Source organism: Cebus imitator, unplaced genomic scaffold (assembly GCF_001604975.1).
Source record: "Cebus imitator isolate Cc_AM_T3 unplaced genomic scaffold, Cebus_imitator-1.0 Scaffold228, whole genome shotgun sequence".
NCBI classification, from domain to species: Eukaryota; Metazoa; Chordata; class Mammalia; order Primates; family Cebidae; genus Cebus; species Cebus imitator.
Genome location: NW_016107543.1, coordinates 366,787 through 382,610, shown reverse-complemented (window position 1 = coordinate 382,610; position 15,824 = coordinate 366,787). Strand labels below are relative to the sequence as shown.

The 15,824-nt window shown below is 36.0% G+C and overlaps 1 protein-coding gene across 1 annotated transcript in view; it reads right to left on the bottom strand.

Moving 5' to 3' along the window:
- Window positions 1–14,368: 14,368 nt before the first annotated feature.
- LOC108281546 (basic proline-rich protein-like) overlaps window positions 14,369–15,824 on the bottom strand; it is a 72,723-nt gene continuing 71,267 nt past the window's right edge. Inside the window, exon 3 of the mRNA XM_017497174.1 lies at window positions 14,369–15,103. Within this exon, the coding sequence (XP_017352663.1) occupies window positions 15,063–15,103 (41 nt within the window). The 3' untranslated portion in view covers window positions 14,369–15,062. The remainder of the gene's footprint in view (window positions 15,104–15,824) is intronic.

Here is a 15,824-nt window from a genome sequence, read left to right as displayed (position 1 = left end):
AAAAGAAAGAAAAAGAAAAAGAATAGATGCTCACATTCTAAGCTTTTTAAGAAACATGCAGATCAGGAAAGGCTTTTATTGTGTTGGTGGGTTTTTTTTTAGTGAACTTCTTATTTTGGAATAATTGTAGATTTACGTAAGTGTTACAAAAATAGTACAGAGTTTCTACATACCCTTCACCCAGTTTCCCCCAATGTCAACTTCTTACATAATGGAGGTCTAGCTGCCAACACCAATAAATTAACATTGGTATATTGCTATTAACTAAACTACAAAATCTATCTGGATTTCACAAGTTTTTCTACTAATGTCCTTTTTCTGTTTTAGGATCCAATCCAGGGTATCACACTGCCTTCACAGCCTCCGTTTTTAAGGTCTTACCCAAAACCCCTGCCTGGATTTGGCACTTGCTTTCCTAACTTCAGATGGAAAAGTCACTTCCACATGTTTCCTATGGTTTCTGACTATAGTCACCCAAGGTGTGCTTTCAACAGCCACCCTGGTGTCAAATATGAGACCATTCCTCTGTAAAGTACACAACGACAAAGATATACAACTCAATGCGGCAAAACAGAGCCTAGGCCAAATGGTTGTACAAATGGTTGTGGTGGGGGAACATTTAAAAATAAGCTTTACACCCAAGTGCAATTAGTTCCTGATGATGAAGATGTTGTTATAAGTGTTTTTAGTGTCATATCAAGTGACCCAGTTCCCTTGGGCACACGCAGAAACAAGGCTATAACATTATATAAATAGACACTCCCGTGTAATTGAAATGATTACAACTACTCAGGATGCATGGGTGAAAAGTTTTATAGAAGAACAGCAATTACTGTGGTCATTTTGGATTTGTTTAAGAACATCATTTTTCTTTAAGACATAACTGCACATGTTCTCTGGATTTGCCCATAGTTCTGACAACTGCAGTTCCAAGTGGCCACAACTGTAGTCCAGTGGGATCAGACATAAATGATCACAAACTATAGTGACAGACATTTCCACTCAGCAGCTCTACAATTAGGGCTTAGAACTCCATCTGCTTAGAGTGGCTTTCTCACAAGCAAGACCCCTTGCCACTGGAGACACACTTTCACACTGCAACTCCCTCAGAATCAATATATTTCTATACAGATAGATATTCTAACACACCGTATCTCTATTAATCACATCCACTACCTTCAGTCCTTTCTCTTTGTATTTCTAAACGAGATCTGGTGGAACTATATCAAGGGTTCACCTGCTATTAGTAGGTAATTTGCTCCCATAGCCTAAGTGTCATAAGAATTGGGCACTAGATACACTCCTTAGTATATTCAATGGCAGGCTCTCCACCAAGTATGTGCTGAGGGGCCCATAAGCGGGATGATTTCTCTATTGTTCTTTTCTGAGAGTCAAACTCAATTTCATTCATGCTCCATAGGGTGATAAGTTGGGAATTTCTGAGGCTTGGAGCAGAAAGATGAAGCAGCTTTGTATCAGGTGTAAGGTAATTATTTGCTAGAGTTTCTGTGCTATTTGTTTTTATTCCCTGTGTTTTCATTAACAGTTAATGAGTTTTCCCCCTTAATTCTGAACAATAGGTTTGGCCACTAGAAGTTGGCTTTTTCTGCCACAGATTCAACCAGCTGTTGCTGCTCCATAAACTTTATGGAGAAGTGAATTAAACTGCTAAAACTTTCATTTACTAATTCAATTCCAAATAAAACAGGGAGAAAAATGAACCATGATGATGTTCCCCTTGTAAGTATTTTAGTTCACAGCAAATCCGTTTAGTTCTGAACTTGCAGGTACTATTTTGGGACAAAAAAAGGCCATAATGACAATTTTACCAGAGAAATGAGAAATACATGAAAAAAGACAGAAAATGGTTTAAGCATTAAAAAAATGAGAGAATAATAACAGCGAAAACATATATGCTTGATTATTCAATATGTAAAAGCTCGATTTTTTACGTTAGTCTGTATCTTTTATTTCTCTTCAAATTAATTATGAACTATATTAGAAAGACTCTATTCTTTATAATAAAGCTTTATAATAAAACTCTATTTTAGTTTAGTGAATAAGACTATTCACATCTGTAACCATTCGTTTATATAGTGTGGTTAAAAACTAGGGTTTGCTATTACTTCACCAAGTATCTTTGGATTATATAAGGAAATTGAGATTCATTTAAAATTGAAAGTTTTAAAATTATCATTGTTGTTGTTGGAAGGGAACACACGAATTCCTATTCTATTTAATATTGAAGAACCCATGAGAAATAGAGCTCCCTCTTTAAACTAATACATTCTCACTAAAATGCTATAAATAAAGCTCCCTAATCCAAATCCAGTTTGTTTTCATGCTTGACAGCATTAATATTGCCAGATTTTCATGGGTCAATTTAACAGTAATGCAGCTCCCAAAGCGGAACTATAGTAAGATTAGCAAAACTGCAGCTTATTGTTCCTTATTATAACCATTCAACTAAGTTATTGAATCTAACACCAACTAAATAAATATGTTGGGTACAGATGTGACCATATATATGAAATGTTACTCACATGTAAATATATTATAGAGCACATTCGCTGCACCAAAACTAAAATTCTGTCAATGCTTCCATTATAAATTACACACCAGTTTGCACATATTCATGCTTTAGAAAATGTACTATGTTTTCCAGAGAACATCTTAGAGGCTTCAGCAATTTCTAAATATCCATTTGGATCTGCGTGGTTAGTTCTTGTGATTAATCCATGTATAGTGAAGGTCTCAAATTCTTCTCTGTTCTATACAGTCTGACTTTCTGCCCATCTCCTTTTTTTCCCCTTACTACATCTATCCATAACTCAATGTATAAATATTCCTTTTTTCCCCCCAAGGCCCTGGCAGTGATTGTAATGGTACAGAATGTCATTAAATCTACAGAATAAATGATAGGTCAGGTAAAGAAAGTTTCAATTTATCATTCTTTTAAAAAGTTGTTCCAACTGGATCTCAAATGTACCAGAAGTAAAATGAGCTTAAGACTACAATTTTTAGCTTAGAATGCTCTTTGCTAATTATGTGATCATACTAAGAATAACAGCCTTCTTAAGAACCTTTAGGGATGGCCTGGCACGGTGGCTCACACTTGTAATCTCAGCACTTTGGGAGGCCGAGGCGGGAGGATCATAAGGTCAGGAGTTCAAGATTAGCCTGGCTAACACAGTGAAACCCGGTCTCTACTAAAAATACAAAAATTAGCTGTGTGTGGTGGCAGGTGTCTATAATCCCAGCTACTCGGTAGGCTGAGGTAGGAGAATCGCTTGAACCTGGGAAGTGGAGGTTGCAGTGAGCTGAGTTCACGCCACTGCACTCCAGCCTGGGCAAAAGAGCTAGACTCTGTCTCAAAAAAAAAGAAAAAAAAAGACCCTTTAGAGATAACATTTGAGGAGAGTAGCACAGTCTAAATGATCACAAATGGAGCCAAATTGATTAGACACTCTTAATACAATCACTATAACAACACCTGTGAATCCAACAACCGAAAGGGCAGCATAGTTTAATGATATTCTCAGAATTAACTACCTCTGTCAGTGGTGGATTGGACAGGAAAATGTCAGTGGGAGCTAATTGAAAAGTTATTTTTTTTCTTTTTTCCCTCAAGAAAATGGCCCTTTGTAATGCAGTTTTTAATTTTGACCAGTAGGGTGAGCTGCAGTGTGTAGCATCATCCTAGTTCTTAANAAAAAAAAAAAAAAGAAAGAAAGAAAAGAAAAGAAAAAGAAAAAAGAAAACAGAGGAAAAAAATGTGGCCACTGTGTGAACCTTTCTTCTCCTCTCCCACCCTCTAAGAAAATGCTGGAAGTTTTAACCCTTCTTAGGTTTCACATAAAGGCATAACTCCTGGATGTTAACAAACCGGAGGTCTGGCAGCAACAAATATAAACCAGATAATTGTATATGTGACAACCCACACTTCATAAAGCAAATTATAGCCTGTCAGCAGTCATTCCAGCTTCACACTAACACATTCCAGCTACCACTGGTATTGTTCAACTGGTACTAAAATGGAACCTGCTGAGTGGGAATATTTTCAACAGTAATAAGATTTTGACAGAATTCAAAATATATAAACCTAGGTATTTGGTAGTATGTGGATAAATATATTGTAAAACGAATGTATTTATCATATGGCAACCAGGCAATCATAGCCTGGAATTATTGGCTCATAGTTCTGTTTTCTTTGGGCCACTGTATTCTCAGTCCTTAATTCTTATTGCAAAGCTATCCAACTGAATTTTCAGTACCTTTTGACATACAGGAGAAAGTTAGCTCTAATAATAATTATTATATAATAGCTAGATAAACTCTTACTGAGTATAAGCTCTGGGTCAAGGCTATTTGTGGACTATCTCATTTAATCCTCAAAAAAATCCTGAGATGTATTACTATCTCAAAGATGAAGATCAAGAAATTGAGACACAAAGATGAAATAACTTACCCAAAGTCATAAAAGTGACTCATAAGTGGCAGGGCCAGGCTTTCATCCCACCTTGTCTGATTACTAAGCTCTTGTTCTAATCAACTGAACTATACAGTCTCAAAATCTGTATGTTTAATAAATCACGATCATTACTCAAAGGCAAAGCATATTGAATGAAAGCCAGTGAGTTGACTTTATGGTATATGCTATCAATTAGTATTTTTAATGTTAGTAAAGTAAATCCATAAATTATTATTATTAGTGATAACAGAAGTATTCACATTAGGCATGAAGAGTAGAACTGACAAAGCAAAATGCGGTCAATGATTTGGTCAAGAAAGTGGTCCAATTCATAGTTGAAATTTATTATCGAGTAATGTGTAGTGATTTTTTTAAAAATATCACTTTTTGGCATGAATTTCATGCTTGCAAAATTGAGAACAGCTACTTTAGGCTCAGTGAAATTAACATGCTGAATTTTTTTCCAGCACCTTTTGTTTGATTCTGTTGGATACTTAAATACAGCACTGACCTGGCTTGGTTAAAGAATGTGTTTCCTTTCTGGCACCATCATGCTTTAAGTCTCAAAGCAAAAAAACCCTTTGAAAAATATATAATGCCACATAAATGTAGCAATTTTATTACTCTTGGTTCATCTTGCTCTCTTGTCCCACCTTTCCTTTCTCCCAAACAATAAGTTGTAGTAAACTTTAGCACTCATTTACAATCCTGATGCATTTTATGGTCTGTTATGCTCCAACTGGTAAATCAACATTACTTAAGAAGCTTCTTGAGAGAAACTGTAAGGCTAGTTGGATTCTAATATCTCCCATTAAAGAAGAATGAGACTGGCCAGTTGCAGTGGCTCACGCCTGTAATCCCGGCACTTTGGAATGCCTAGGCAGGTGGATCACCTGAGGTCGGGAGTTCGAGACCAGCCTGACCAACATGGAGAAACCCTGTCTCTACTAAAATAATTTGCCAGGCATGGTGGTGCATGCCTGTAATCCCAGCTACTCAGGAGGTTGAGGCAGGAGAATCACTTGAACCCAGGAAGCAGAGGTTGTGGTGAGCCGAGATCGCTCTGTTGCACTCCAGCCTGGGCAATAAGAGCAAAACTCTGTCTCAAAAAAAAAAAAAAAAAGGAAGAAGAATAATGAACCTACATGTTCTACAGGCTACGGGTAGATATAAGAAACGTTTTTCAAAAGTCCAAGGAGTAAAAAGAAAATAATACATAGTAAAGAATGGATTATGGGTAAGATTAGTAGGCCTCAACATGTGAGCCAGCTTTTAACATATGAAGGGTAAGTTTTCTTTGTGATAACATAAACCTCAAATACCACTAACACTGTAATGGCAAAAGGGGACAAGATTCAACCTCCTCATGCCACACGCACTCCAAACAGGGATTCTCACTCATGTATTCGACAACATGTATGTAACACCATTATCAACAGCCAAAACCTCTCACTGTCAAGAATTTTCCCTGGGAAAAAAGTTTCACATGAACAAGTATCTCTTCATTTAAAAAAAAAAAAACTTTTTAATTGAGGTATCACTAACACAAGTAAAGTGCATAAATATTAAGGGTAAGTGGTATCACTTTTTAAGTTTAGGAAAATACCTTTTGAGAGATTAATCATGATCAAGAACTTTTCCAGGATGGCAAATGTGTGTTAAATTTCCATCAGCTGACAAGGACCGATAGGGTTCACAAGATTGGTTCTTCCACTATTTGCCTCGCAAGAGTCAGCAGAAACTGGAAGCTTTATTTTACATGTCATATCAAACCCCTTGCCTATAACTTAGCAGTCCCTTTCCTGTGTTAGTGATACTTAGCTATCTTCATAAACAAATTTCTGAAAGAAGCATCTGTTGATGAGAAGTCAAATGAAAAATAAATGCTTTCTAATATAATTTACCTATTACATTATATTACTTAGCCTCCAAATATCAAGCAAATTCTTTGGGTTTCAAGTCTAAAGGCTTTATCTACTTACTCACAAAAAAGTTTTAAGCAGAAAAAACAAAAAAGCTTATATTCAAAGGAACTACAGTTTCCTCTCAATATTTTGTGTTCAGGACATGAAAATTTGTTAGAGGCACAGGTCCTGATGAACACTAACTCTTATGTCAAAATTCTAAATTCAGAAGCTGTACTCCTCACCTGATTTTCTGTGTTGGTCCAAGAATAATACCTTCTAAGAGAAATCATTTATAAGTTGTTTTTTTCCTCAATCAAAGTCCCCAGGGCTAATCAAATAAACTTAAAGCAGTCATTAATTTTCAGATACTTGATTTTCCTTGATGTTAAGGAAGATGAAAATCTGAAGTTCTATGAACTTCTAAAAAGACTAAGATGGGGTAAGAAAAGATATTCATTATCAGTCACCATGAGTATAATACTAATTTTAAATTATTATTTTATTTATTTATTTATTGAGTTTGAGACAGGTTCTAACTCTGTCACCCAGGCTAGAGTACAGTGATGCAATTGTGGCTTCCTGCAGCCTTGACCTCTCAGGCTCAAGTGATCCTCCCACCCCAACTTCCAGAGTAGGTGGGACCACAGGTACACACCACCATGCTTGGCTAATTTTTGTATCTTCTGCAGAGATGAGGTCTCCCTATATTGCTCAGGACAGTTTCGAACTCCTGGGCTCAAACAATCGGCTTCCCTCAGCCTCCCAAAGTGCTGAGATTACAGGTGTGATCCACCATGCCAGGCTATATTATTTATTTTTAAATTTACTTTTTTATTTGAGGCCAGGAGTATGAGACCAGCGTGACCAACACGGCAAAACCCCAACTCTACTAAAAATACAGAAATTAGCCGGGCATGGTGGCATGCGCCTGTAATCTCAACTACTCGGGTAGTTGAGGCACAAGAATTGCTTGAACCTGGAAGGTGGGGGTTGCAGTGAGCTAAGATTGTGCCACTGCACTCTAACCTGGGTGACACAGCAAGACTCTGTCTTAAAAAAAAAAGTTCACTTTTAAGTGATAAAGTAAACCCAACCCCCACACACACATACAAACACACACACACACACACACACACACATACATATATATATACACACACACACGTGTGTATGTATGTGTGTGTTGGTATATATATATATCAACGTTCTCAAACATTAAAGAATTAAACAACAGAGAATGCTACTGTTTTATACCATCAACAGGGCCTTGACCATTAATTCACATATCAAAATAAATAGGCCAGGAGTAGTGGCTTATGTCTGTAGGCCCAGCACTTTGGGAGACTGAGGTGGGCAAATCTCTTGAGCCCAAAAGTTTGATATCAGCCTGGTAACATAGTAAGACCCTGTCTCTACAAAAAATACAAAAATTAGCTGGGCATGGTGGCTTGTGCCTGTAGTCCCAGCTACCGTGGAGGCCAAAGTCAGAGGATCACTTGATCCCAGGAGATGGAAACAGCAGTGAGTTGAGATCAATCCATTGCACTCCAGCCTAGGTGACACAGTGAGATTCTGTCTCAAAAAATAAAATAAATGCTTACATAAGTAACTAGATAAAAACTTGAATGGATAAGAAACTGCTAATCATGATTCTACTGAAAAATAGTTTACTACCACGTTTTTGTTTGTTTGTTTGTTTTGGAAAGCTTCTTTATTAAATAAAAAAAAAGTATGCCCAGAGAAAAACCTTCAAGTGTTACAAGAAGGCATATAATGAAAGTTCATCTATCCTCTCTTCTCTTGATCTTTCTCTCCAGAGGCAACCAGTGTGAGATTTCTTGGGTGTTCTATGAATTTTTCGATCTACTATAACAAGGGATTCTGTGTGTGCAGTGTATGTATTTTTTTCCTCTTTTTAAACAAATGGTAACATTTGTTCTGTTCTGTATCCTGCTTTTCTTCCTAGCCATTTACCTTGGCAATTGCTCCATATCAGCAATATAGATTTATCTCATTTTTTACTTTAACCAATTTTTAAAATTAAAAATAATATACGTAGGTGGTGAAAATTCAAATAGTACCAAAGATGATCTCTGTTTCATTCATACCAATATCCCCCTCAACAGTGGTTACCACTGTTAAAAGATTCATATGTATCCTTCCAAAAATATTCTATATACAAATAAAAACACGTGTGCTTGTGCCACACACACATACACAGAAACAAACTATACACTGGTTTGCTCAAATTACCCTTTTCATCTAACAATACTCCTTGGAGAAACTTCCATATTACGTATATATGTATAATTTTCTTTTAACTCTATGTAGCATTCCATTAAATGGATGCAACATAATTTATTTAACTTGTCTCCTATTGCTAGACATTTAGGCTGTCTGTAGTCTTTGCTATTCCAAACAATGCTATAATGAACATCGTCGTATATAACACATTGTGTAGGGAATACAGAAGGCAGCATTACCTGATTCCAGTGACTTCTTTTACCCAGATAAAATTTAGTTCTTTTCTTTTTTATACCTTAATATCACCTCCAGAATAGGAAGGACTTTTAGAAAGCACATAAAAATCTTAGAAAATGTTAACTTTTAAAAGGAAAAAAGTGAGTCTTTTTGTTAAAAAAACAAACAAACCATCTTTGACAGCCATTGCAAAACAACTACTGCATTAATTTTAAAATGCTTTATTCTGCTCTTTCAAAAAATGCATTATTTCACTAAAAAAAACCCCTACCAGTAGATGTATAGGAAGTAGAATATTTGAAAAGGTATCAAATTAGTAATTAACTTCAAAAACAGTTTGTGTGTATATCCACTTTCTACAGATTAATTTGTAGAAAATGTAGCAAATAAGAAAAGGGGGGAAATGCCCGAAGGAAGTCAAGCCACAAAAGCAGCTGTCAAGACTGTTGATGTTAAAATGTTGAGCCAAAGCCAAAGGCAGGAATATTCAGCCTGGGTTCATTTCTCCCCTATTAAATCCCCCAAAGACATGGAAAACATGCTGGAAGATTTCTTTTTTAAAAGTAGTATAAGTTGAGATAGTCTAGGTTCAAAACCAATGCTTATGTTTATAAAATATCAGCATTCCAGGAATAGTGGTGGAAAGATACTTAACAATAAATTACAAATATTGTAAATTTAGACTTTTTCTTACATTTGCAAACAGGTCATAAATTTGGGCTATGTTTCTTTGTATAAATCCTACTTATGACTGTGCTAAAACCTTTTGGCATGAATACAAAGAGTGTTTTCATAAATAAAACTTAGCAAAATCACTGTACACTCCATTAATTCAAAAACACTTCTCTTCAACTTCAAAGGAAATTTCCTTCCTCTTTTTTTTTTTAAAAAGTGTAAAGATGGTGTTTCTTTGCTACTTTAATGTTTGGTTTCTTGTATTTGTCATAACTACATGTTCCAAGTATGTAACCATGAGGGACAAGAAGTTAAGCAATATTTTTGCTTCCATTCAACATGTCTCAGACACCGTATAGGAAAAAGCTTGTAAATCTAACCTCTGAAGTAGCTGCCACCAAAAAAATACTCTCTATAAATACAAATCTTACAAATATATACATGGCGAGTTTCATCACCCTACACCAGGGTTCAGCTGTAATTAATGAATGAATTTTATGAAAAGATATATGAAATTTTTATTATCAAAGTTTGATACATGTATGTACTTGCCTCACCCACCTTTGAGACATAATAATACTACTTGTTACCACTTTAGTTTGTGCCTATCATGTGGCAAGCACTCCTCATGAGTTATAGTCTCATCAAAACTCATTACAATTCATAATAGCTGTGAAGTAGATATTATTAGTGAGATTTTATACATGAGGAAACTGAAGCTTCAAGAAGTGATGTAATTTGCTGTAGCTAACAAAGTTTCTAAGTAGAGAAGCAGGGATTCTAATTCAGGTCTGATTTCAAAGCTCAGGCTTTTTCCATTACAAAACATTAACTTGAACAACCATTTTAAAAATCAGTTCACTATTCTACGTACTTTATGCCCAGATGCATAAAGCAATGTATGCGTTAATACACTAGGTCTCATGACAGAGATTAAAGAATAATGTTACATTTTTAATTAATCTCTACATAGGTTTCTTTTGCTTTTACCTTTGCATCATGGAGAATTTTAAACATGTATAAAAGTAGACAAAACAGTGTAATAAACTCCCATACATAAATCATCCAGCTTCAACAAGTGTCAATTTACAGTCAACCTTATCTATACTCACCCTGCTTCTTTCTTGCCTCCCATATTACTTGTCAGACATTATATCTTTAAATATCACAGCATGCCTCTCTCTAAAATAAAGAACTCTTTAAAAAAATTAACCATAATACCACTGCCACACTGAAAAAAAAAGGTAGTTTTCTAATAACATAAAATGACCAATGTTCAAATTTCTAATTCTCTCATAGTTGTCATTTTTTATATAGTTTGCTTGACTCAAAATGCACATAAAGTCCATACATTCATTGGTAAACCTCGTAAATCTTTTAATTTACCATTAACACGGCTTTACAATTTCCTTACTCACTTAACACTATTTGTTTTTGCCAGGCTATATTTTTATTTGTTTGCTTGTTTGTGTGTTTTGAGACAGGGTCTCGTTCTATCTCCTAGGCTGAAGTGCAGTGGTGCAATCTCGGCTCACTGCAGTCTCAGTCTGCTGGGCTTAGGTGAACCTCCCACCTCAGCATTCCAAGCAGCTAGGACCGCAGGCCTATACCACCATGCCCAGCTAATTTTGTTTTTTTGTAGACTCAGAGTCTCACCATGTTGCCCAGATTGATCTCAAACTTCTGGGCTCAAGTGATCTACCTGCCCTCAGCCTCCACAGGCATAAGCCACCGTGCCTGGCCTGCCAGGCTATATTATTTGGCATCAATTTACTATGACCTGAATGTAGGCTTGCCAAATCTCATCTCAAATGAGATTTTTAAGCTTCACAAAGTAGAATTTGTTCATATGGAAATATATTGAATAATTTTCTCAGAAACCCTTTACACCTTCCATAGAGATACTCAAAGAATCTTTAAGCCGGCAAGAGATTCCACTGGCCCATGTTTACCACCATAACAAATGTAATGTGAGTGACCACTGAACAAAAAAGAAAATTTATGAAATATAATATTCCCATTGTCTTACCTAGATTTTTATTTAAATATTATGTCATTTGTTTTAGACTTTGGGCCTATTGTGGGAAATTCAATCTAATTCAATGAATTTTTTTATAGCAATAAATTTTGAAATATAAACATTATACCTTGTAATCAAATCTTTGATTTAAAAAACCGTCATTAACTCATTTTATAAAAGGGGAAACTGAAGTAAATGAAGGAAATCAGTTTGCTCAACAACTTTAAGTAATATTGTCGTCAAATCTAAGGACAACATTGATATCATTGTTTAGACAGCCAATTGATATCACCTTTTAGATATTGATTACTGAAATGATAAAAATTCCATGGCAAAAATTCTAATGGCTTTTCTGTGTAACTTTAAGTAAAAAATTAAGTAGAAAAAAAAATTAAGCAGGACATGAATTATCAAAGCAATATTATGTCTTATTGTCAAGTAAAAATAAAAAGCCTTTTTCATGTTCTCCAATTATGTTTAAGCTCATTAAAAGTGCCCTTCCATTTATATCTCCTCTACATTAAAGTAATATATTCTTTGGATCATGTTTTATTTTCTCTATTTCCTTTTTGAAATAAACATCATTCAGGAAGTTGACAGTGGACCAATAAGAAAACCTAGGTGGAAATGTGAGAGAAAGAATTACCACTAATGTACCATTATTATAAATAGAAACTACTGGCTTTTTTTCACTATGTCCAGATTACTACTAATCCTCAACAACACTTGCAATGAAACAGTGAAAAACAGTCATGAAGAGTATGGGCTCTCGACCTCTGGAGATAATGGGTTTCTTATTGGGGCGATGAAACATCCTGATATTAGAGAGTAGTGATGGTTGCACAACTTGTACTATACTATACTATACTATACTATGCTAAATACCATTAACTGTACCCTTTAAAGGGGTAAATTTTATGGTATGTGAATTATATCTCAATAAGGCTGCTAATTTTTTTTTTTTTTAGACAGTTTCACTCTTGTTGCCCAGACTGGAGTGCAAAGGCACAATCTCAGCTCACTGCAACCTCTGCCTCCCAGGTTCAAGTGATTCTCTTGCCTCAGCCTCCCAAGTAGCTGGGACTACAGGCATGTACCACTATGCCCGGCTAATTTTTTGTATGTAGTAAAGACGGGTTTCACCATGTTGGTCAGGCTGGTCTCAAACTCCTGACCTCAGGAGATCCACCCACCTTGGCCTCCCAAAGTGCTAGGATTATAGGCATGAGCCACCACGCCTGGCCAAGGCTGCTATTTTTTAAATGTGTGCTACTAAAAGGATTTACAAATTGTGGGTCTTTTATAATTAAAGACTGTTTTCCTTCCAGGCACCAGACCTGGTTTAGTTCAAATAGCTTGAAGAACCCAAGTGTGTATTTAGGCAGATGCAGAGTTAATAAAATTCATCCCATCATCTTCTTGTACATAGGGTCCTGTCACAGATAAAAATGCTCAGAAAGTTTGGGGCCACCATTTCAATTCTTTCTCGCTCCCATCCCAACACCACCCAGTCTTCCAGGGCTTTTAAGATTATTCTGCTAGTTGTTCTCTTTCTTACTTATTTCTAATCTTTTCACAATCTTAAATTGTCCTGTTGTGCCTTGTCTAGACCAGTTACTGCTCCCACCCATCCCACCAGCTTCTGAAGTGCATAATCAGCTAAGGTCTGATCAAAAGGGCAAGGTAAAAGGTACCCTCCCACTCACTGCCCCCTCAAAAAATATCTGTGAGAAGGCATGAGACTGGGGGCTAGGGCATGAGTTTTTCTATTTCACCTTTCCTTATATTTACTTCCAAATGCACAAAGATTTTGCCACATATATTTAATCAATGTCAAGAGGCAAATACAGTTTTCTGTTCTAAATAAACTATTTTCACTTGTCTCCTTGGCTGCTCTGCCTCTGTCCTCTTTCCAAGAGAGAAAGGGTGTGTAGAAGCTGCTTTGTGTTGAAAGATGACTGCAGTGCCACCATTATAAGAATCTAGTAAGCTGTGCCCTTTGTCTTTTTTAGTCCCATATAGTCTCTTGTGTTAAGCTCCAAAATTATTTTCTCTTCTCAACCTATTACTATACTGCATCCCCGACACTAATTCTTTATTTTTCCTTTAGGTAATTAATTCTACCCTCACAGTTCCATTCATTTCTGCCAGTTCACAATCATGTTCTTCCCCCTGTGGATTTTGGTTAACATCTGTTAAACCCTGAACTATAGGGCCATCCCCTGAATAGTGTATTTCACATTTTGCAAAGCAAACTGCCAAATTATTACATAAAATTATCTACTGCTCAATGTATGTTTTCAGCTATAAATGCTTTAGAACAGTGAGATATGTAGTAACGGCACATCACATTATGTAAAATAGAATAAGTCCTCTGGCTTTAATTTACAAGAGTCAAGAAGCTTTGAAAATAAGATATTTTTATTTATTAAAGACAGCTTTAAAAGAAAGCTTTATAAAAACTTGAAATACACTAAAAGTATGAGCTAGAAAAATAACAATTTTAATAAAACTATTATAATCACTCACAAAATAATTTATTTAAAACATTACTGTTTACTAAGGTTGGATACAGTGACAACATTAAGAGAATAAAAAGTACTTTAAAGTTTACAATTGGTTAAGAAAGTTTTAGAGCAAAATAGTTTATAAAGCTATTTGTAAGTTTGATCTAAAACTCTGTGATTCTCTGGGAAAATAAAGCCCCTCCATTTACAATAAATTAAAATAATTAATATTCAGGTTGATGTTTCTGACATTCTCAACCAGAGTACTAAAAAGAAGGAAGGCAAATACTTTAAAAGACATCCCCTCAAACAGTTTGAATTAAAAAAAAAAAAATTCAATTCTGAACCTTTTAAAAATGTGTTTTAATCCTGGATTTTTTTTTTTTAATTTTGCACACAGCTGTCTGTAGTACTTTTCAGAATCATGCCAGATGCTGGGTTCATCAAGCAAAAGCAGGAAAACAATGGTTTGAAAGCAATTAGAAGCACTGAGGCTGCAGCGAGGCTCATATTAAAATGTGATAACACTGTTCTAGTGGGAATTTCAACACTGCTCCATTTCTGACATTTCTCTGCTGCCAGACAGGCAGGCTGTGTGGAAGGGCACTGTGATCGAGGAGGTAACATACTGGAATTTATTTCTGGAGCAAATGAAGGATTAGCTGAGTTGGAACCCTCCCAAGGTTTTTATTATGGACTCGGCTACCATTTTATTTGAATGCCACTGGATCCTGTTTGCACCTAACAAAGCTCAAGGAATAAAAGCATATTATAGCTTTGATTTTATAAAATAATATAGCAAAAATCCACGCAGAAGGTAGAAGCACAGAGCCTCTTGTTGCTAAAAAGCAGGGCAGGGGGGCACAGCAGGGTGAAGGTTAATTAAACACTCCACTAACTTTCCTTGGAAATGGCTAATGCCACTCTGTGGAGAAGTTTGTAGAGAAGAGACAGAAGTAAACAATCCCATTTACACATTTTTAGCATAAAATCATACGTGGTCAAAGAGGACTCACCTTGGGGTTGAAAATCCCAGTAGTACCTGAAATACAAGGAAAAAAGGAGGATAAGTCAAAGTTGTATTTCTCCATTTTGGTTGGCTTACCATAGCTATAGTACCTGGTCCAAAAAGCTTGCTAATGTCTATAACCAGCCAAAGACACTACTCACTTTGAGAAAAACAAAATGTTGTCCCTAAGATTTGAAAGAGTCTCAATGGCTTAAAAGATGCATTTAATTCACTGCACTTCCTCAGATAATTTTGATATTAGAGCTGAAAAGGTCCTAAAGGGAACCCAGCAGTGGCTTGGGGTTTCTCATCAAGAGCTCTACAGGCTTTCAGCAGGATGTTTTTTTGTTGTGACAATCTGGCCTGTGTATTATAGGACCATTAGCATCACTGGTCCTGGACACCAAACACCAGAGGCACTCCCAGTTGTTACAACAGTCAAACCCCACCACCAACACCAACACATCCTGAAATGCCTCTTAAGCCTAATTTTTTTCTTCTCTGTTACCCAGGATGGAGTACAGTGACACAATCATAGCTCACTGCAGCCTCGAACTCTTGGGCTTTGCCTCTTAAGCCTAAATTCTTAATTTTATAAGTGAAACATAACACTCTACTTAAGGTTGTCTAACATTTTCCTGTCTGAGCCAAGGATGGGGCTCTTGCAGTCCACTGTACCTTCCTATCTCCTCTATTATTTTGGGAAATGATTGGCAAAACTGACAACCTTTGAAGTCTTTTTTTTTTTTTTTTT